Source organism: Peromyscus maniculatus, chromosome 11 (assembly GCF_049852395.1).
Source record: "Peromyscus maniculatus bairdii isolate BWxNUB_F1_BW_parent chromosome 11, HU_Pman_BW_mat_3.1, whole genome shotgun sequence".
NCBI lineage: Eukaryota > Metazoa > Chordata > Mammalia > Rodentia > Cricetidae > Peromyscus > Peromyscus maniculatus.
In genome coordinates, this window is record NC_134862.1 from 79,593,401 (window position 1) to 79,614,534 (window position 21,134).

General features: G+C 49.6%; 1 protein-coding gene and 1 long non-coding RNA gene across 5 annotated transcripts in view; one reads left to right on the plus strand and one right to left on the minus strand.

The window, feature by feature from the left end:
- Positions 1 to 9,642, plus strand: part of Olfml2b (olfactomedin like 2B) — a 39,512-nt gene extending 29,870 nt beyond the window's left edge. For 2 of the 4 annotated variants that reach the window (XM_015987914.3, XM_006994437.4), the window contains exons 7-8: positions 8,214 to 8,390; positions 8,890 to 9,642. In XM_015987914.3, coding sequence (XP_015843400.1) covers positions 8,214 to 8,390; positions 8,890 to 9,491 — 779 coding nt within the window. In that variant the 3' untranslated portion in view covers positions 9,492 to 9,642. Of the gene's footprint in view, positions 1 to 8,213; positions 8,395 to 8,889 lie in introns of all 4 variants that reach the window. The other 2 variants (XM_076547945.1, XM_076547946.1) reach the window with 1 other exon arrangement.
- Positions 3,860 to 20,717, minus strand: LOC143267825 (uncharacterized). Its single transcript, XR_013043393.1, has 3 exons — positions 20,594 to 20,717; positions 6,277 to 6,381; positions 3,860 to 3,990 (listed from the first exon to the last, which is right to left on the minus strand). It is a non-coding gene; the product is annotated as an uncharacterized LOC143267825 (long non-coding RNA).
- Between the last annotated feature and the right edge of the window lie 417 nt (positions 20,718 to 21,134).

A 21,134-nucleotide genomic window follows, 5' to 3' on the forward strand; every position in this document is an offset into this window, starting at 1 on the left:
ATCTCCTCATTCCCTTCTCAACCCCTTCTTCCTGACTGTCCCCCTCCCCCAACCATTAGCAGTCAATAGCTCTGGGGGTGGGGAGGTCTCATGGGCACCTCCTCTACCCATAATTGTTGAGGGGCTGCATCCACAGAGACTGTGTGTTCATGGTTGCGTGGCCCGTGTCATGTCTGGGTGGCAGTTCTCCCCATCCTCTGGCTTTTAAATTCTTTCCGCTCTTTGGGTAATCGTTTCTAATCATTTCTTGCTGTCAGGTGCCTCCCGCTGGCTGCTCTTAGTGTGGGTAACGTTTTGTTATTCGAACCTCCTCTGCACGGTCCTGACTTTCCTGGGTCTGGCTAAGCCAGAACATGATGTGCTGATATCGCCCAGTCATCGGCTAAATAAAAGTCATTTGGCTGAAACAGAAACAGGCCACTAGGTTGCTGCTGGCCAAGGCAGCTAGCTGTTTTGTTCTGTTGTGTGTTTGTCTGGGGCTGGGGGAAGAGGGTAGTTGACAGTTTGATTTTTTGCACAGTTTAAGATGTGTTGGTTTTGTTTTGCTTTGTTTCTCTTTTCATTCCCTAAAACAAAACAAAACAAAACAAAACAGAAAAACATTTTGGTTTCCAATTCATGATCTTTCTGTCTCAGCTTTCCAAGTGCTAGGATTACGGGCATGAACTGCCATATGCTTTTTGTTTTGATTTATTTTGTTTTTGAGACGGGGTTTCTCTACATAGCCCTGGCTGTCCTGGAATTCACTATGTAGCCCAGGCTGGACTTGAACTTACAGAGATCTCCCTGCCTCTGCCTCCTAAGTTCTGTGAATAAAGGTGTGCACCACCACCCCTGACCTGACCTTACCATGTGGTTTTAAAGGCAATGTAGCCTAGGTTGGCCTCAACCTTCCCCTTCTGGTCCTCCAGACACTTTTGAGTCTTGGAATTATAGGAGTACATCACTACACCCAGGGTTCAGGTAGTGCCCAGGATAGACCCAGGGCTTCATGCACACAAACTACATCCCCAGCCTCTAGAGGGAATATCTTACCCCTGGTTTCTAGACCAGATTTTGTGATAGCCTAGGATACCCAGCACTGTCCTCAAGGAAGCTTTAAATCCTCAGGAAATTTTCTAACACAAGTAAAGGGAGATTGTTTTTTTTTACTGGACACTGTAGTATATATATAGCTCTAAGACAGGGAAGTTCCTGGTGATGTCAAGGGGCAGCCTGGGCTCAGGAGAGACTGAGGACCCAGGAGCGCAAAGCCTCAGTTCAGCGGCTCCAGCTGCCATGGAGAACTAGAATGCCTGTGCCGAACAGCCAGGGCTCTGCAGCTTCCTAGACGTTTTCAATGCCAAGTCCTGGTGTGATGTTTAGAAGGGGCCAGTGGGGCAGCGGCGAGGGAGGGAAGGTCACAAAGGACAGTAGGCTGTGACAACACCAGCGTGCGTCTGTCTCCTATTTGACTCGGCCATGATCTGTAAAGAATGTCTCCCCCACAGAGCACATAGCCTGAGAAACCCCAGGGCTTGGCCAACCAACCACTCTGGCAGTCGTGTGAGGGGCCCGGTCGGCCTGCCTGCCTGCCTGCCTCAGGTCAGGGAGGCTGTTCCAGGGATGCTCAGGGAGAAAGATGCTGACGTGGCCTGGGGCTGTGCTTTCTAATGCCTCCGTGGCCTCGAGACTCTTCCTACAGGACAGACAGCTGTCTGCCACAGGCTACAGCAGAAGTCTGGTAACTCCTCCATCCCAGCCCTCGGCTCACAGGGAAGTTGGCCGTCTCCTAACACGGGCCCTAAAAAAATGAGTCTATAAAGTCGAGTTGTTCCCTTAGATGTATACAGCCAAAGTCTGAGGCCCTCAAGGAGGTTAAGTCCTCTTGTACCTCAAGCTACACCCCTCAGTGCCAGGCCATGAGGATCCAGACTGAGTGAGGCGTGACCATTCCCTCCATGAGGCTGACCGAGGGAGGGGGGCCAGCAGTCAGGGTGACAGACTTGTCTGGAGTGACAGCAAGCAGCTGATGGACATGCCCACTGCTGTGGGGCTCCCTGTCCAAAGGCAGTCCATGGATGGCAGGCTCACAGGACAGAGAGGAACTCGCAACAGAGGACAGTGAGAGCCAGGCTTGTCGGGAGAGGGAAAGGCAGCCTGGGTGTTCTAGCACAGACCGGCCTGGGATAAACTGTTACATGTCCGTATCAGTTAACTTTCTGTTGCTGTGATAAGACACCATGAGCAAAAGCCGCGCAAGGAAGAAAGAGTGCGTTTTGGATTACGGTTCCAGAGGGCTGGAGTCCATAATGCCTGGGACGGCATGGCAGCCGGCAGCCGGCAAGGGCCAGGGAGCTGGCTGGTCACACTCTCTCTCCATATACGGGAAGCAGAGAGACTTAACAGAAAGTGAGGCAATTCTCGGAGCCTGCTGCCAGTGACATACTTCTTCCAGAAAATCTGAGCCTCCTAAAGGTTCCATAACGTCCTCCGAGCAATACATATGCCTCTGGGGGATACTTTTCACTCAGACCACCACACCTTAAGAATTTCAAAATGTAGCCAGAAGGTTTCTCCAGTCCCACCAAGCCCCCCACAGTCCCGTGGCCCACTTATAAAATAATCACTCAGAAGCTTATATTAATTATAACTGCTTGGCCATTAGCTCACACTTACATTAACCCATAATTCTTATCCATGTTTAGCCACGTGGCTTGGTACCTTTTCTCAGTTCTGCCTGGTCATCTTGCTTCCTCTGTGTCTGGCTGGCGACCCCCGACTCTGCCCTTCCTCTTCCCAGCATTCTCCTAGTCTGCTTGCCCCAGCTATCCTTCCTGCCTGGCTTCTGGCCAATCAGCATTTTATTTATCAACCAAGCAGAGCAACACATATTCACAGCATACAGAAAGACACCCCACAGCATCAAAATGGCAGCTTCAGAAGATTAACATGGAACCAACCCTCTGAGCAAGGGCACCGTGTCACTGCATAGGCCCAAGGTCCATCGGGCCATCTCTGGGTGTGGTCCCCACGAGGCTCCCTGGCACAGGCAGCTAGACATGGGTGAGAAGCCTCAGGCTGTCAATCTCAGGGTTGAGTTCACTCTGGGGTGTGTTTTTGTATGTGTGTTCTTATGTTTGAATGCCTTTGGGTCAGCTGCTGCTCAGTTCCCCAGGCTCTGTGGCAGATTGGCACAGAGATCGTCACACACTCGGCCTGGTGGGCTCATTGTAGTGTCTGCTCGCCTCCTAGAAGCAGTTGAGTCAAGACTTCTGAATAGAGAGCGATGGTAAGAAGTAAGAATAGCTTCTTGGGATGGTGGCGCACGCCTTTAATCCCAGCACTCGGGAGGCAGAGGCAGGTGGGTCTCTGTGAGTTCAAGGCCAGCCTGGTCTACAGAGTGAGATCCAGGATAGCCAGGGCTACATAGAGAAGCCCTGTCTCGGGGCGGAGGAAGAAGAAGTAGGGATGGCAATGCTGGAGGGCTGAGAGGCTAGGATGGGAACGTGGGGCTTCATGCGGTAGTTAGAGATGGCCAGTCACTAAGGGGTAACGCAGATGTGTGTTGTGGGAAGCAGCGCTTGCTGTCCGGAGTAGGCAGGCTGGAAGGAGGCGGAGGTGGATCAGCAAGGGATCTGGTGTCACGCGCATGAGCCAGGCCAGTGGCAGGCAGATCTAAACCAAGTCTATGGTGGAGGAGAAGGGCTGGGGAGGGGCTGAGGAGGAGAGGGAAGGGATGCAGCTCACAGACCACTTGAGGAAGCGTGTGAGGCGAAGATGTCAGGATCACCCAAGCTTCTGACTCGGTTAGGGGGTATTGCACCGTGTCAGGAAATACAGGTGGCTTCGGATGTGGACGGGAGCAAGTGAGTACACTCGTTAATAACCAAGTGTGAGGAGGCAGAAGGACACCCGGGGACAAGTGTCAAGTAGGCCGTTGGATGCGCCGTGTTGGAGAACCAGACTGGGCTGTAAGTCTTCAGTAAGAGCTGGTAGCAAATGAAGCACCTGGGAGGGGGAGAGAGGTCTGAGAAGTTACATTTGGGGATGCAGTGGGAACTGTGAGACAGTGGCCTGTACTGCTTTCCTGAGATGGGGGTGGGGACGCTGCAGATGGCCCTCCGCGTCTGACCCAAAGAGAGGCGTGGCTAGAAAAGGAGGATGACAATATCCCTGAGGGGCCGTGGCAAGCATGTAAGGCGGCAGGTAGTGAGAGGTCCAGAGCATGTAGGCACGGTAAAGGGGACACCCTGTGGGGTGAAGGAGCACCTCACAGAAGGGCCAGTTATCGAGCTGACAGTGGAGCAGGGGACATACGTTTGCAGCTATGACATCTAAGATACGACATGCCAGCAGGTGTGTGTACCGAAGGGGGAGGATCCTTCCCTTCGGACCCCGGTATGCTTTGCAGTAATGGCTGTCTGCCTTGAAGGACTGTGGATGAGCAAGTGGTTTAGACCAGGGAGTGCTCAGTGGATGTGAGTGTCTGCCACTGTCATCCAGGGTAGCCCTGCTCCGGGGAGACCAAGAGTGGCCCAGATAGAGCTCTCCTCCCCGAGGGTCCGTGGATCACCTGCTATCTCTTGCCTTCTTGCTAAGGCTGATGGTCTGTGCCCATGGTGGGAGCTTTGAAACTATGTTAGTGACTTGGGTCATTGCTGTCACAAATCACCTGATGAGAAGCAAACTTAAGGAAAGAAGCGTTTATTTGGGCTCGCATTTGAGGGTGCGATTCCCTCGAAGGAAGGTGGGGAGTAATGATGGCGGAATCTTGAGGCAGTTGGTCACATTGCATCAGAAGGCACAGGGTGATGGATACTCGTGTTCAGCTCGGTTCCACCTTTTGATTTGGCCCAGGACCCCAGCCCGTGGAATGATACCTGCTCACAGTTAAGGTGATCGTCCCATAATCCCTCACAGACTTGCCCAAGGCTTGTCTCCTCCATGTTTCTAAGTCCATTCAAATTGACCATATTAACCATCACAAGAATCGTCCCAGATTCTGAGCATGGTGACATGTCTGGGCCTCGTGGTCTCCTAACTCCCCTGGATCCTGTCTTCAAATGTTCTGAAGCCATGCACGTCAATCCTGCCTTCCTGCATAGACTCATCCACTCTGTAGTGTTTTCTGCACCTCAGTGACATATCGCAATTTGTCACGAGGACCAGGTAACAGCACTGCACCGCTGCAGGCTGGGATCCCCTCTTCCTCCTAGGTGTCCACAGAAGCACGGACACCTCCCCTTGCTCCAGAAACTGACCTCATCTGTATCCATCCCCACTCTGCCAACCCGCCATGAGACTACTGCCTAGAAACAATAGACAGTTATTCTCCAGCAGTTCTGTAGGCTAGAAGTCTCAAGTCAGTTTTATGGGACTAAACCCTTGGTGTCAGAAGTCTAGTTTCTTCCAGGGACTCCAGGGGAGAACCCATGCCTTGTTTTTCCAGAGTCCACTGGCTGCCAGCATTCCGTGGCCCGTGGCCACATCAGTCCAATCACAGTGCCTCCTCCTCTCCCGTAGCCCATTTTCCTGCTTCACTGGTATGTGGACAGCTGTGATGAAATTCAGAACCCACTTAGATAATCCCTGATAATCTCAAGATTCTTGACTCAGTCATACAACGCCCTTTTTTTTTTTGCCATAGAAGGTCACTTTTCATGAGTCCAAAGGGTTAGAGCCTGGATATCTCTGCGCGCTTGTCTTGGTTTATTTTTTCTGTTGCTGTGACAAATTACTCTAGCAAAGGCAACTTAATGGGAAGGCGGTTTACTTCAGCTTACAGTTCAAGGTACCTTTTACAGAGGGGAAATCAAGGCAGCAAGAGCTCAAAGCAGCTAACCATAACACATCCGCAACCAGGAAGCGGAGAGTAGTGTCTGTATGGCGCTGCACGACCCACAGGGGCAGGTCACCCCACTTCAACACGATCACAGTGATTCCCCATCGGCAAGCCCAAAGGCTCGTCTCCTAAAAGATTCCATACTCTGCCAAGGTGACAGTTAACACTCATGGTCACAGGGCAGTCACTTAGCCTACCCTCTCTTGTCAGGGTGGATTCTCCAGGTGCTTTCGCTGTGCACTGTGAAGAAGTTAAGGTTCTGTGCCGTCATGGGGGCAACACAGACATTGGAGTTAGTGGCCGGGCCAAACTGGAGGCCATTAGCTCCAAGCCCAAGCATATTGATAGTCCGACATTAAGGCCCTGCTACTGCGCACCTCAGGGCTGAGATGGGACCCTATAAGCGTTTTGTTAAATATCCGTATTGGCTTCCAGAGCCATTAGTAACTTACTGTGTAGTGAGAGATGGGACATGGCCGGGACAATCGTGACAGTGACATCTTCCCTCATCCGGTGCTTGTGGGGCTTCAGGGCATGGCTGGTAGAGAACTGGTGTCCTTGTGGAACGTTGTCAAGGAAAGAGGTACATGGAAGTAGTCTGCCTGGGGACGGCACGAGAGGGCTCACCTCAGTGCGGGGGAGTGTGGCTTCTCCACTGGCACTCACGGTCCCGCCTCGTGCCAGGAAATGAGATATTTTCCGTGCGGCTGCTGCCAGGCTCAGCTGGAGACTCCTGTTTTATTGTCTTGAACAAATGAGCTCAGAGCTGAGGGAATGAGGCTGGTGGGTGGTTTCTGTTGTTTGTCAGATGGAGGCAGCTCTCTCCCGACTCTGTCAAACTCGGTAAACCCCACTCAGAGCTGCCTCAAGCCAGCCATCTACACCTAACTGTGAGGCCTGCCTGGAACACACTGCTCAACCCAGTTCTACCCGACGTCTGCCCCAGAGCCAGAGCCAAGGCACGACTGCCCTTTCCCACCCTGTTAGCTAGAGGCCTTGTGTTCCTCCTGACTCAGATCACTGGAACACAGATTTCATGCAACAGACTGGAACCGTTTGGACATGGTACCACCTGAAACTTCGAGAACCCTCAATCCAAACTATAGGCCTATCTCATTTTTGTCCCAAGTGTCAAGAACCAATCATTCTCATCACTGTTGTTCACCAGGGCCACTGGTCTCCATGGCAGGTAGGACGGTGTCAGCTGATGCCCGTGGTTAGGGGGGTCTGAGGATGATTCTCTGGTCATCCCCTTTCTCCAGGGCCCACTAATCCAGGGGTAGAAGAGTGCATGCTCTGGAAGTTGCATGTGACCTCAGTGTCATTCAAGCCCATGCTCGGTAATGTCCCATATCAAGCATTTCATATTTTCAATGCAATCTAGACCAGAGTCCTAAGTAGTTCTAGTGGCCTGTGAAGGCCTTTCCTGGGTACTGGGCCATTCCAAAGAGCCACTTGGAGGAGTATTGCTGAATTCCTGACTACTAAGGAAGTCTGGAACTTTAAAGAAGGGCCCCACAAGCAAAGCTGATGGGTGCCCTGCCCCTCCAACTCCCCAGCAGGAATTCCAGACAGTCTGTTCCCGGTGGGGACACAGGCCATGGACTTGATAACAGCTCCCTAGGGACGTGAATACCCACCATCTAGTCAGAGCTGCCCCAGGCTGGTGGGGTACAGCTGTGTGGTCCTGGCTGTGCCTGTCAGAGTCCTTTCTGCTGACACTGTTCTCTGTTCCCAATCCCCACACTCAAGTGTCAGACCATCTGCTGGCGCCTGGGGTGTGCCAGAGACTTGGTGTCCTGAGTTCGGAGAACACAGGAAAAGCCATAGCCCTTGCTCCCTGGGTGCTTATACTCTTAGGGTGGATGTGGAGAGAGGAGAGAGAGAGACATATGGGCATGGTAGAGAAGGTACTTCCTGGCCTGGTGACTAGCCCAGGGTAGAGTGCTTGCCTAGCGTGCATGAAGCCCTGCGTTCAATCCCTGCTCACTAAAACACACGCGCACACACTCACACAGGTGTGTATTGTAATAGAGGTATGTGTGTGGTACTGTGGTAGCAGGGATCAGCAGAACAGGACAGAATGGCTTTCTGGGAGATGGCATGGTACCCCAAAATGACTTTGTGTCTTTGCCTATTAAAGAATAGGATCAAAGAGATGGAGGCAGGGTGGCATCACCGTGGCCCCCCCCCCTTGACGACTGTGGGCAGCTTTGTGGGGATAGAATGCAGACTACACCGTGGGAACAGCATCAGATGATGCTGGGATGCCTGGTCACTCCGGACTGCTAAAGGCTGCCAAGAGTTCGGCCGGAGGGGCCGGCAGAAACTTAAGGGGAAGGGCGTCATTAGATCACTCCAGCCCCTCCATGCATCTCTTCTCCACTAGGAAGGTGCAAGGACACCCTCTCCACAATCACGGGGCCCACCACCCAGAACACATACGGACGGAATGAAGGGGCCTGGATGAAGGACCCCCTCGCCAAGGATGACCGGATTTATGTAACCAACTACTACTACGGCAACACGCTGGTCGAGTTCCGAAATCTAGAGAATTTCAAACAAGGTTTGTGGCTGGGCTCTGATGTGGGGAGTGCCTCCCCAGCCTCATTACCCCTCTTCCTCTGATGATGGCACAGTGAGGGTCCATGAGAAGCAGGACATTCTCTATGGACTGCAAAAGGGCATTTCCTGGGAGGGTGGTCACCTCTTTGACTCTCTCTATCCTCCCCCCCCCCCACACACTCCCCATGCAGCTCCTGGGATATGGAAGATCTTGAGCCAGGCTAGATAACATCCTCTCTTCCCCTTGGCCTCCAACAGTTTACAAAATCTCAGTCAGGTAGATGAGTGCGGGACCCTTTGAACACTCAGGGAGGCGGGTGGGATTGCTGTCGCTTTCAGGAGGATGCTGGGTAAGAACAGGAAACAATACATACATCATTCGTCACTAGAAAGTGGTAGCGCCAAGACACAACTCCGGCCAGGTGTGCAGACCCTAGTCCATAGCTGGTTCCGTCACAGGCAGTGCCGCCCTGAAGCGTCCCACCTTCTTGCCACCACAGGTCGCTGGAGCAATTCCTACAAGCTTCCGTACAGCTGGATCGGCACGGGTCACGTGGTGTACAACGGCGCCTTCTACTACAACCGGGCCTTCACCCGAAACATCATCAAGTATGACCTGAAGCAGCGCTACGTAGCTGCCTGGGCCATGCTCCATGACGTGGCCTATGAGGAGGCCACCCCCTGGCGGTGGCAGGGCCACTCGGACGTGGACTTTGCTGTGGATGAGAATGGCCTGTGGCTCATCTACCCAGCTCTGGACGATGAGGGCTTCAGTCAGGAGGTCATTGTCCTGAGCAAGCTCAATGCCGTGGACCTAAGCACACAGAAGGAGACCACGTGGCGCACTGGGCTCAGGAGGAATTTCTACGGCAACTGCTTTGTCATCTGCGGGGTGCTATATGCCGTGGACAGCTACAACCAGCGGAACGCCAACATCTCCTACGCCTTCGACACCCACACCAACACGCAGATCGTCCCCAGGCTGCTGTTCGAGAATGAGTATTCCTATACCACCCAGATAGACTACAACCCGAAGGACCGTCTCCTCTATGCCTGGGACAACGGCCACCAGGTCACCTACCACGTCATCTTCGCCTACTGACATGCTTGACCCCTGCAAAGGGAAGTGCTGAGGGGGCCGCTAGCACCTTGTGTGTGTTTGTGTGCATGTCTGTGTGAGAGAGTGTGCAGGTGGGTGTGTGTTGTCTTAAAATATATATTATTTTGTATAATATTACAAATGTAAAATGACAGTTTGGGGTCTTATTTTTTTTATATGGATTGTAGATCAATCCATACATGTATGTGCTGGTCTCATCCTCCACAATTTATATTTTTGTGCAAACGAACTTCTCCTTTGGACCAGTAACCTACCTTCCTTTCACGCTCTACCCTCCAGCTCCTGAGCGCAAGGCGGAAGCGTTTCTTCCTCTGGGTCTCCCGGCCAGACTGTGCCAGGAGCAGGGGTAAAGGGCTCAAGAAAGAAGGGCTAAGTGGCAGGAAATTTTTTTATGTTATTAGAGAAGTTCTTAAAACTCAGAAAAAAAAATGCCTTTTTTTTTTTAATAAAGGAGAAGTTTTAAAAATCCTTTCCCAGGTCATTTTTGTTTAGCAGGGATGCATTTAACTAGGTGTCAGCTTCCTGCTCCTGAAGGAGACCCAGCCTCTGGCCTGATGTCAGTTACTGTCGAAAATACAGTGCCGAGTGTGACCGACCGCAGCCTTCCTTAAGAAGTCTTCCCCTACCCCCATCAGTCAGTCCACGGGACAGTCCCGTCTTCTCTACTCTCCGTAATCCTGTCCACTGCTTCCTCCCAAATGTACCCCCAGATAGGACTTTTCTTTTAGAAACAAGGTTCCCTATAAGGGGCAAGGAGAATTGCAGCGCCCCCTAGTTCAGAGTGAGCCCCACGCAGGCCCTGTAATCCACAGCCTAATTCTCCTCCCAAGTCAGAAGCCAGAATACTGCAGAAACGTGGGGAATGGTGTGGGAGGAGGCAGAGGTGACAAGGTGGGGGGGGGGGGAGAATGACATCATGTCACCACACAAGGTCCACTGTCCATCCCGCTCTCTCTGGAGTGCCCATATGTCCTTGTGGGCTTTACCCTCCTATCCATGGCCACCCATCACTGCTGCTCAAGTCGCCCTGTGTGGCTTGCTAGCCCATCCCTCCACTCGACCCACCAGCCTCCTGTACTTAACACATTTTCAAATAACAGGCCGTCAGGTCTTCCAGAGCAGATGCAAGCAGCCATCTGGCTCAGTAACCCAGAGGGGCTTGAGGGAGGCCTCTCTCCCTGCTTTTCCTGATAATCTATCAGGGAGTGCCCACTGCATGCAGATCACGGGAAGGCCTTGAGGAACAACAGCCCTCTGCGGAAGCCAGCCCAGGGCGCCTGGGTGAGCCTTAGGACCAAAGACTACTCGGGCCTTCTGGTGCCTTCCGCCTGCTGGAAAGAGGAAGCGGAGGAAGTTGGGACCCACAGAGGGCATGACAGCAGCAGCCTGAGGTGGGTGGTGGGAAATGCCCTCCCTGAGTACATTCAGGACACCTCTAACTTTTAGATGACCTGACTGTTCTAGTTACAGTCACTCCAGGGAAGTCATATTCAGTTCCTCAGTTGGGAATGAAACTTTGGAAACGTCAAGACCGAGAGCTGAGTGTCTGAGAAGTGCCTTTGTTTGTGGCTGTGAGTCACAGGCCCAAGACACACTCCTTCTCCAGGCCTCACCTGTCAGATGAGAGGGTCCGTTCAGCTTCCTGAACTAATGACTGAATCGTCTCTCTGTCACCCTGTACATGCCCTAGGGTAGGTGAATTGTTTGATACAGATGAGAAATGCATACTTGCTATTTCCCTATTAAAACATTCCCTACAGTAGCATTTCAAAAACAGAGGAAACATAGCAACTCACCCTCCCATTGTTCTCTGCATTCACTCACTCATTTAGAAAGCATTCCTGGGGCCGGGGTGTGGGGAGATGGCTCAGCTGTTAAGAGCACCGGCCACTCTTCAGAGGACCTGGGTTTCAATGAATTCCCAGCACCCACATGGCAGCTCACGACTGTCTGTAACTCTAGATCCAAGGGATCTGACTCCACCACACCGGCATACACACAGGCAAAACATAAATGCAGATAAAATAAAAATAAAATCATTTTTAAAAATTAAAAAAGAAAGAGAGAAAGCATTCCTGGAACCCCTGCTGAGAAGCCACTCAGGAGCTTGTGTCCTTCCGAGCCCAGCCTCTTAGATTTTTGGGTTGTGTAACTGCATGTGAGGGCTGCAAACAACTTGGCAACACACAGTTGCCAACAATGCAGAGTCAGTCACACTGGGACTCTAAGGTGTCCCTGGCCAGTATCACCCTGTTGCTCTTGACATCACTGCAGCTTGGCCACCAAACATGCAACATGCACACAGTAGCTTGGCATCGTATGTGCTGTTGAACCATGCAGTCCACCTGAAGCATGTCGGCTCGATTTGAGACCTGTGTGCTATGGGCTGCATTCTTCTTAAGAATGCAAAGTTTTGTGCTCTTATAGAAGTATGGTAGTTTATAGGCGGAAAAAAAAAAAAAACAACTTTTGATATTTTCCTACCATTATTCCCCAGTATATAAGTATCAAATTAGTATATTTTTCGATGATTAGATTATATTAGAATGTTTGATTTCAAAATTGCTGCTTGAGTTACTGACTTGAGTTGCATTAAAAAAAATAATAACTAAGTGAATTTTGGCTTGGGATGAGGTTAGAATTTCCAACTATTTCTAAAATGACCCTAAATTATTTTTCTGTCATTTTGGACTATGCATTTCTTCGAAACAGCATTCTCAGCAAATAATGATTATCAAATCAAAATGTGAATCAACTTTGAAAACACTCTACATCTAAAATATCAGCCATTCAGTCAAGATGTGAGTAAACTAGCAACCCATCTTATTTATATGAAAATTGCTTTCATCTTTAATAAATGTTTCATTTCCTGTTGCTGTGATAAAATATACTGAAAAAAAGCAACAGGAAATAAAGAGAGTAAGGGTTTATTATAGTTTGTAGTTGACGTCACAGTCAGTCATTTCAAGGAAGTCACAGCAGCAGGAGTCTGAACAGCTGGTCACCTTGCGCTCATAGTCAAGGCACAGAGAAGGAATTAATGCATGCAGACGCGTGCTGGGTTGACTTCCTCCGCTCTGAAACAGTCCTGGATCCCCTACCTAAGGAATGGCGCCACCCACAATGGACAAGTTTTCCCATCCTTTAACATTATCCCTGTTGGGCTCAAAGTCCTATTTCTCAGATGATTCTTGATTTTGTCACGTGGACAATTAACACTCACCTCCTTAAGTGGTACATTATAAATAAGTCCACCAAAAGTTGTTTTAAGACACGTTTTGACCTACTATCAGTACTTTTTATTTGTATAGTTATTTTGCACACCTGTGTACGGGGGATGTGTACAGGTTTCTCAGATGGGGAGGAGTTTCAAATGGAGAAAGAATAGGAAACCGTACTGTGAGAGTGCACATGAGTAGAGCGGAGAAGAGACAGGAAGGAGGAGGGAAGGAAGGAGCTGCCGTCATAGGTCCCTTCAAGCCTGGGTAGGGTGGGCATTTGGGAAGGAGCAGAGGAGAGACGTATGAGGGTCTGAGCGTGCAGATGCAGAGGCCAGCAGCAGGCAGAGTGACAAGGATCAGAGGCACAGACTACCCGGGCCCTGGGGAATCCCAGAGATTCTGAGGTCACTGGTGAGGCTGCTGGCATTCTGCAGCCACTGCTCGGCCAGTGCATGGGAATGCCATCAAGTGACTGCATATGCCTCCTTCCCATCTGCTTCTAACTTGTGAGGAGGAATGCTGGATGCAGGAAACTTTCTCCTGGGGCCTGTGTCTGAGTCTTGGCTCCTTGCTCAGCCCTTACATGAGCTTGCGTAAGTTCCTTAACCACTTGGAATCTAGTCGTCTCTAAAACACAGACCTGACTTTGTCTGCAAGGAGGGTAGACTGTGAGATGCTCCAGGAAGGCACATGTGTGAAAAACGTCGGGCTGGGAATGGGGCTCAGTGGGTAGCTTACTGGCCTAGCCCGCATGAAGTCCTGGGTTTTATCCCCAGCTAAACAAACAGGAGCTACACATGGCAGTGCACACTTGTAATCCCAGCCCCAGGCAAGGGAAGACAGAAGGATGGAGAATTCAAGGTCCTCCTCAATGCCACAGCTAGTTCAAAACCAGATTGGGATATATGAGACCTTGCCTTAAAAACAGCAATAACAAATGCTGGCCATTATTGCCATCTAAAGATAAATTCCTTATCTTGACTTCCCAAGCCAGCCCTTCCTTTGAATTTCCTTGATGTTCTTCTGGTCACCTGGGATACAAGCAAAGGCCCTCTTGATTCTCCAGTCTCTGTGAGTCTCCACAAGAGCCACAAGAACATTCTGGAGGACAGTAGGATCTGTCAGACAAATCCTAGCTCCAGTGTGTGTGTGTGTGTGTGTGTGTGTGTGTGTGTGTGTGTGTGTGTGTGTGTGTGTGTTTGTGTGTGTGTGTGTGTGTGTGTGTGCTGGCTGGGTGAGCTGAAACAAGACGTTGGGATTCTCTGAGTCCTGTTTTCCTCCTCTTAAAAATATCAGTAATGGATCTGTCTTAGAGGGCTGTTTGGAGACATAATAAAACAACTAAAGCCTAAGAAAAAATAAATAAGCACTTAGTAGTTTTAGCTTTTATTATGAAAGTAATTTCAAAAAGTAGAAACCAGGGTGTAGCTAGAGTTTTCCTGCCTGGCCCACAGTCAGGACAAATCTCTGTCACCTGCCAGTCCCACAGCCACTCAGACCCAACCAAGTAAACACAGAGACTTATTTTGCTTACAAACTGTATGGCCGTGGCAGGCTTCTTGCTAACTGTTCTTATATCTTAAATTAACCCATTTCTATTAATCTATACCTTGCCACGTGGCTCGTGGCTTACCAGCATCTTTACATGTTGCTTGTCATGGCGGCAGCTGGCAGCATCTCTCTCTGACTCAGCCTTCCACTTCCCAGAATTCTTCTCCCCCTTGTCCTGCCTATACTTCCTCCTGCCTGGCTACTGGCCAATCAGTGTTTCATTTATTAACCAATCAGAACAACACATTTGACATACAGAACATCCCACAGCACCAGGGTGCTGAGCTGGGCGGTGGTGGCGCACACCTTTAATCCCAGCACTCGGGAGGCAGAGCCAGGTAGATCTCTGTGAGTTCCAGGCCAGCCTGGTCTACAGAGTGAGTTCCAGGGCAGGCTGCAGAACAACACAGAAAAACCCTGTCTCAGAAAAACCAAAACAAACAAACAAACAAACAAACAAACAAAAAACCACCAAGGTGCTGAGAAGCTGGCTTGGTGGGCAAAGTACTTACACAGCAGGAAGACCTGAATTGTGTCCCCACATCCACATAAAACAAGGAACATGGTGGTGCACACTGTAATCCTAATGCTGCCGAGTGGAGACAGGCGTCCCAGGAACCCGATGGCCAGCCAATCAGGCTTAGGTTCAGGGAGAAACCTTGTCTCAGAAAGCAAGGCAGAGAGTGAATGGACTCCTGACATCAGTCACACACACACACACACACACACACACACACACACACACACACACATACATACACACAAAGAAACAACACACACACACAAATATACACAGAGATGTATACACACACACAAAGAAACAACACACAGACACAGACATACACACAGAGAGACATACCTACATACACAGACAGACAGACAAGACACACACACACACAGACACACATACAAACACTCACAGAGAGACACAGACATAAACACACAGAAACACACAAACACACAGAGAGACATAGCTACATACACAGACAGACAGACAGACAGACACACACACACACACACACACACACACACACACACACACACACACACACAGCCACCACAAAATAGAAAGTATAAGAGTTCCCCATATTCATATGTCCAGGTTGTCATACTCAGAGCATTTTGTTATATTTGCTTTGAATTTCCCTTTCTGCTGATACTCTAAACTGGAGTCAGCTCACCATTTCACACCAGCATTCCGTAAGCATCTCTGACAGGAAGAGATGTTTTTCTATATGACTTCTACTTAACAAGCATTTATTTGAGATCATTACCACTGACCCACATTTAATTTCCCAGCAGTCTGAGACATCTTATACAGTTGGGGGGTTTGGACAATTTGTGTCCACACATTGAACTTAGGGTTTCATAGCTTAAGTCTTTCCTCTCCTACAATTTTTTTTTTTTTTAATTTGGGGCTAATTTTAGATTTCCAGAAAAGTTACAAAATCAGTAGAGATTTCCTGCATAGCATTTACCTAATTTCCCACAACATTAACACTTCACCCAATCCTGGTCTCTGACAAAATTAGGACTGACTGCAAGCTCCTTGGGCTCAGCTTGGTCAAGCCTTTTTCATGGAGATGGGTCCCTGGCTGCCTTCTGTCACACAATGGCCTGGTTAAAGAGGCGGCCGTTTTCTGTGGGAGGCCTCTCTCTGCCCGTTCTCCCACCATTCAGCTCCTCCTCCCTCCTCTACTTCCCCTTTGAAGATGAAGTTAGGCTGCAGGGATGGCTCAGCCATTAAGAGCAGAGGACCCACGATCAACTCCCAGCACCCACATGCTGGTTCCCAACCACCCACGGCACTGTGGTGCATAGACACGCGTAGGGGTGAAATACTCGTGGTACATAAAATGCAATAAATAAGTCTAAAAACTTCTTCAAAAAATAAAGATGAAATTAAGTCTAAAGATTCAGTCAGCTACTTTGGGCAGAGGGCTTCCCAGTGATGCTGTGAACTGGATGTTCAGCCATGGCCGCCCTTCTGTTTCCACACTCCTCCTGCTTACCTGCCACTCTGAGATGGTGTCTGCACATGCACCCTCGCAGGTCCACCTCTCTCTTGTGGGCCCTCCCTGACCTGCTACTGACAGATGGACCCGGCTTTGATTGTGCGGAAGGTCACCTGGCCACTATTTATTCTGATCAATATCCCATAATTTATTTGGTGGCTTTATTTGTTTATTTATTGTTCCTGTAGGAGAGCTTGGAGGAGGTCAGTGACCTCTTTGAAAACTCTCAGGTCATAAAAGTTCTGTGGTCACTCAAACAACAACAGCAACGTACAGATTCATGTGAGTAATTAATTTGGCACACACACACACACACACACACACGCACACACACACGCACGCACACACACACACCATATCATATATAGAGAGATATATAGATATAGATATATGTATATGTGTGTATGTATGTATGTGTGTGTGTGTATGTCTATATGGGGAGACTCACTATATACTTCAGGCTGGCCTAGAACTTGTGATCTTCCTCCCTCAGCCTCCCAAGTGCTAAGATTTCTTGCTGCACACCATTATGCCTCACTGGCCAATCAATTTTTATAATTAAAACATCAAGTAGCTAGAGAGATGGTTTGGCAGTTAAGAGCACTGGCTGCTCTCTCCCAAGGACCCAGGTTCATTCTTCACCCTCACATGGTGGCTTATAACCATCTCTAACTCCAATTCCAGAGGATCCGATGTCCATTCCTGTACTGCAGGCCATGGGCATGCGTGTGGTATACAGAGATACGTGTAGGCAAAACACCCCTATACATAAAATAAAAAATAAAATTTGAAAAATGTTTAAAAAGAAAAAAATGCAAGACAGAACACTGAACTTGATTTTAGTTTGCTGTCCCAGCCACTACTCCACTTGGGCCTGCTGTGGGCAGGAGTCCTGGAATTGGTGAGGAGGTCACTGTCTCTGGAGAGAATGGGGGGTGGGGAATGGAATGAGGAAGAGGGGGAGAGAAGGAGGAAGCCAAGTGCAAGGGTGGGAAAGCTTTGTCTGTCTGTCAGGCTCTGGAGATCTAGGTCTCTGAGACATTTCAGGAGCTTTCCTCAACATTTCTGTGGTCCTCGGAAGAGTTCCCTACAATTTAGTAGGAATGGATGTTCTACCATGTTCTCTTCATGTGACTAACCTCCATTCCAGCTGGCCTTCCTGCTTTCCCAAACCAACCCAGAAAAATCTAATGCTGTCTCCTCTGCCCCTCTGAACGGTCTACTTGGACAGGACCCAAGATGACCTCATACGTGGCCACATCCGGCCCACAGAAAATTCTCACACATTATTTATCCTGACAAAGTCTGGGAGAACAGGCTCATCCCAGCTAAGTAAGTAATCATTACTGAGAAGTAGTCTGTCGGTTCATCTTCCCATCTTAGGGAGCCCAAATGGGTGCCAATTGCTGGTCCACTGTGCCCAGCTCCAAACTACAAGAACATGGATTAAGTGTCCCCAGATGTGTGTTTACCACCATCCCCTTACAGCCTGCATAAAGAGGAGGGATACCCCACCCAGAAAGACAGCAGGACCCAGCACAGCTATTTCCAAAGGAATCCTCCAAACATTCTCTTAAAACTTGCCCCAACTCAGAACGCTTTTATGATCTTAATGTCAGTAAAGAGTTTAAAAGTTTCCGGACCCCTCCCTGCTGAGTCCTGGCCATGGATCTGCTCAAGCTTGGGGATCCATCCTCTGGAATGTGAAACAAGCTTGGTTGAAACTCTTGCTTTCAGATCCTATGATACTTCCCCAGTTCCCTGCAGCTAGGACACTTTCCCAGCTGCCCCCGCCCCCCCCCCCCCATGTCCTATCTTTGTTGACACTTGGGCTGTCTGCAAGGTCTTATCCAAGTGAAGCCATGTCCACTCCCCCAGGCACAGCAAAAGGTAGCCCTAAATATGAGCCCAGCGACGACTGTGCTTGCCTTCCGCCATGTTTGTGAACAGGTGGTCCCTGCAAGGATGACTCCCCCAGATGGAGACGTGGCCCATTCTTTCATGTAGGGCTCTTCTCAGCACCAGGTCTAACTTAGAATGTGCATTAGGGATCTGTTGCAGGAAGGAGGAGGTGATGTAAACCACACAATATGCAAAGTCAAACTAGAGTTGTCATGAAGTGGACCCTGACGAACGTCACGGGGTTTCCGGCAGCAAACGTTCAGGCAGCCCTTCTCAAATCCTGTTTTCCTCCGAGCCTTCCTGCCCACAGGCTTTTCATTAGTGCTCCACAGGCCAAGCAGGTGATAACGTCGTCATGATGAGACTCAGGGAAATCGCGGCTCAAGGAGGGCAGATTCTGGACATGCTGAGAGGGGATTCCTGTAGGAGTCGACAGTCTCTACCCCAGGATCTGTTGCATTCACCCCTCACAGTCAGGGCCGGAGGGTGACAGCAGCCTCTTCAGGAAATCCAGAGAAATAGTACCACACCCTGTAGTTTAACTAGTAAAACAACTTGCAGGAAATGAAGTCACTCTGGGTTTCACTGAGCACAGTATTAGTATTAGAAGAGCAGTATTAATCAATTTTATTTTCTGAGGACTATGTCTTAGGTAATTTGAAGATGAACTTAGCTCTCCTAACCACAGAGTTCTCTCTGGCTTCCCACCCTAATACCCAGATCCTATTCCCGACATGCTTCATTAACTGCTCCCCAACTCTTATGAAGTCACCAATGGGCACCAATAAACGTCTGGGATTGTGACTTTCTAAGAAGCCAACACAGAACCAATTATTTGCTTTTTGAGGGCATTCTCATATTCTACACAAACTTTTATTAGCCTCATATCTTTAGAAGTCCTTGGTTACAAGCCACAAAAATAGTTTCTTGCTCTCTTCAGCCAAAAGGAATTTATTGGAAAAACACTGAGAAGTTTGCAGTCTCAGAGACAAACGTGGAAAACCAGATCATGGGAAGGACAGAACGGGCCAGCTATGGACAGCAGAACTCTGTGACTTGTCTCCTGAAGTTGGTGCCTTCACAGGAGCCTCTGATTTAGACGCCTACGGCTCCCCATGACTCTATCAGAGACTCAACCTTCCACGAGAGTGCCTGATTATGAGTTTGGATGCCAGCCCTTCTACCTCATACTCAGGGTGGGGTCTGACTGACAGACAGCCCCACCTTCATCATACCACGTTAGGAAGGGGCAGTTCCTCTAGGAAGGGCTGCTGAGCAGGACAAAAAAAACAAACAAAACAAAACAAAACCAGATGTCCACTATAAACATTATATTTAATAGCAACCTCCACTAATACATTCAAAATCCGCCTCAATTTTCCAAAGTTCATTTCATACAAAGTTCTCTCTTCATATTAGCTGCTGGAAAGCTCAAGGCTCATCGGAAACATGTGGGATTTTTATGGTGTCCACACTGGCCTTGCCTCTGTACCAGGTCTATTTTATGTTTTCAATGTTCCTTTTTCTCTCTAGGTTGCTATGTTGGAGTGTGTGTGTGTGTGTGTGTGTGTGTGTGTGTGTGTGTGTGTGTGTGTGTTCCTGTACATTTGCATGTGCATATGTGTGCACGTGTTTCTGGAGTAAGTCAGAACATAAATGAGCAGATTACCCATGACTCTTCAGGAATGTGTGATGCTGTAGGATGAAGCTTGTCTCTACTGAGGGTTTTTCCCATCAGAAGTCTGGAAAACAATGGTTACGAAGATGTCATGGCACAGTGTCCCTAGGGTGCTCAATTTTTAGTGCTTTCCCAGAGTCACTGGATGCAAACAAGCCGTATCAAACTTCTGCTGCATAGTACTCCTGTTTGGGGACCACAGTGTGACGGATTGTAACACAGCCATAACAACAAGACGGTGAACGGGAAAGAACATAAGAACAAAGGCTAGTTGGCTGAGGCAATGTGGGGCAGGGCCCCACTCCGGGGTTACTTTCCAAGTGACCTCAGCTGAGCTCTCTTTCTGGAGTAGATGGTCTGGCCTGGGAACACCAAGGAAAATCTGGCAGTGCCTGGGGGAGCTAGAGAGCAGCCAAGAGCTGCAAGAGCCAAGAATGGGCCAGAGAACTCTGGTGAACTTCCCAGAGTCCCATGGTAACCGGCTCTTGACTGAAGCAAGGCTGAGGTTGAAGAGAAAGACGCTAGGTCTGCCTACTGCCCTCCAAAGAACCCCAGCTCCACCCTCCGACCTCTGATAAGCTGGCATTTCGCCCGTGAGCCTGTGACTGGGAGAGACCTGGGGGGGGGGGTGTGCTCTTCACGTGGGTCCTGGTTGCAGAGGGCAGTCCCCCACCCACTCCGCCCCGCTCACACAGAAGGCAGTTGTCAGAAGGATACAAACGGCAGCCCACCAGTTTCCAGTGAGGAATGGTAAAGCTCTCGGAGACCAGGACAGGAAATGCAGGATCTGTGTTGATCTTCCGCGTCCCTGGGGCCTCTCAAAGGCTTCCTCTTCTCTTCTCCCTGCCCACTCCTCTTGCACATGGTCCCACATGGCAGAACAAGGAGCCTCTTCCAGCTCTCACAGCATGAGTGCCCACAGTTCTGTCCCTGTTTCCGCCTCAAACTCCCTGATTGGTCCAACATCTTTGTTCATGCTAAGCACATGGACTGATCACATCCACCCCTTGCCTAGCTAGCCATGGCTAGGAGAAATCCTTTGTGCGTTCCTCTAGGATCACAGAAGGGCTTAGTAAATATTAATTCTATTGAGTTGTCAGTAGTGGCCTTTTTCTTTAGTTAAAGAGTCACCGAAAGAGCCCTCAAAGCCTTCTTGGGTCCAGATGGAAAGGGATTCCTGTACCCCAGGGCCGTAGAGTTCAATAGTCGGAGGAGAGGAGGTATGTTTGGACCACTGGTGAAAATCAGTTGTATTTGT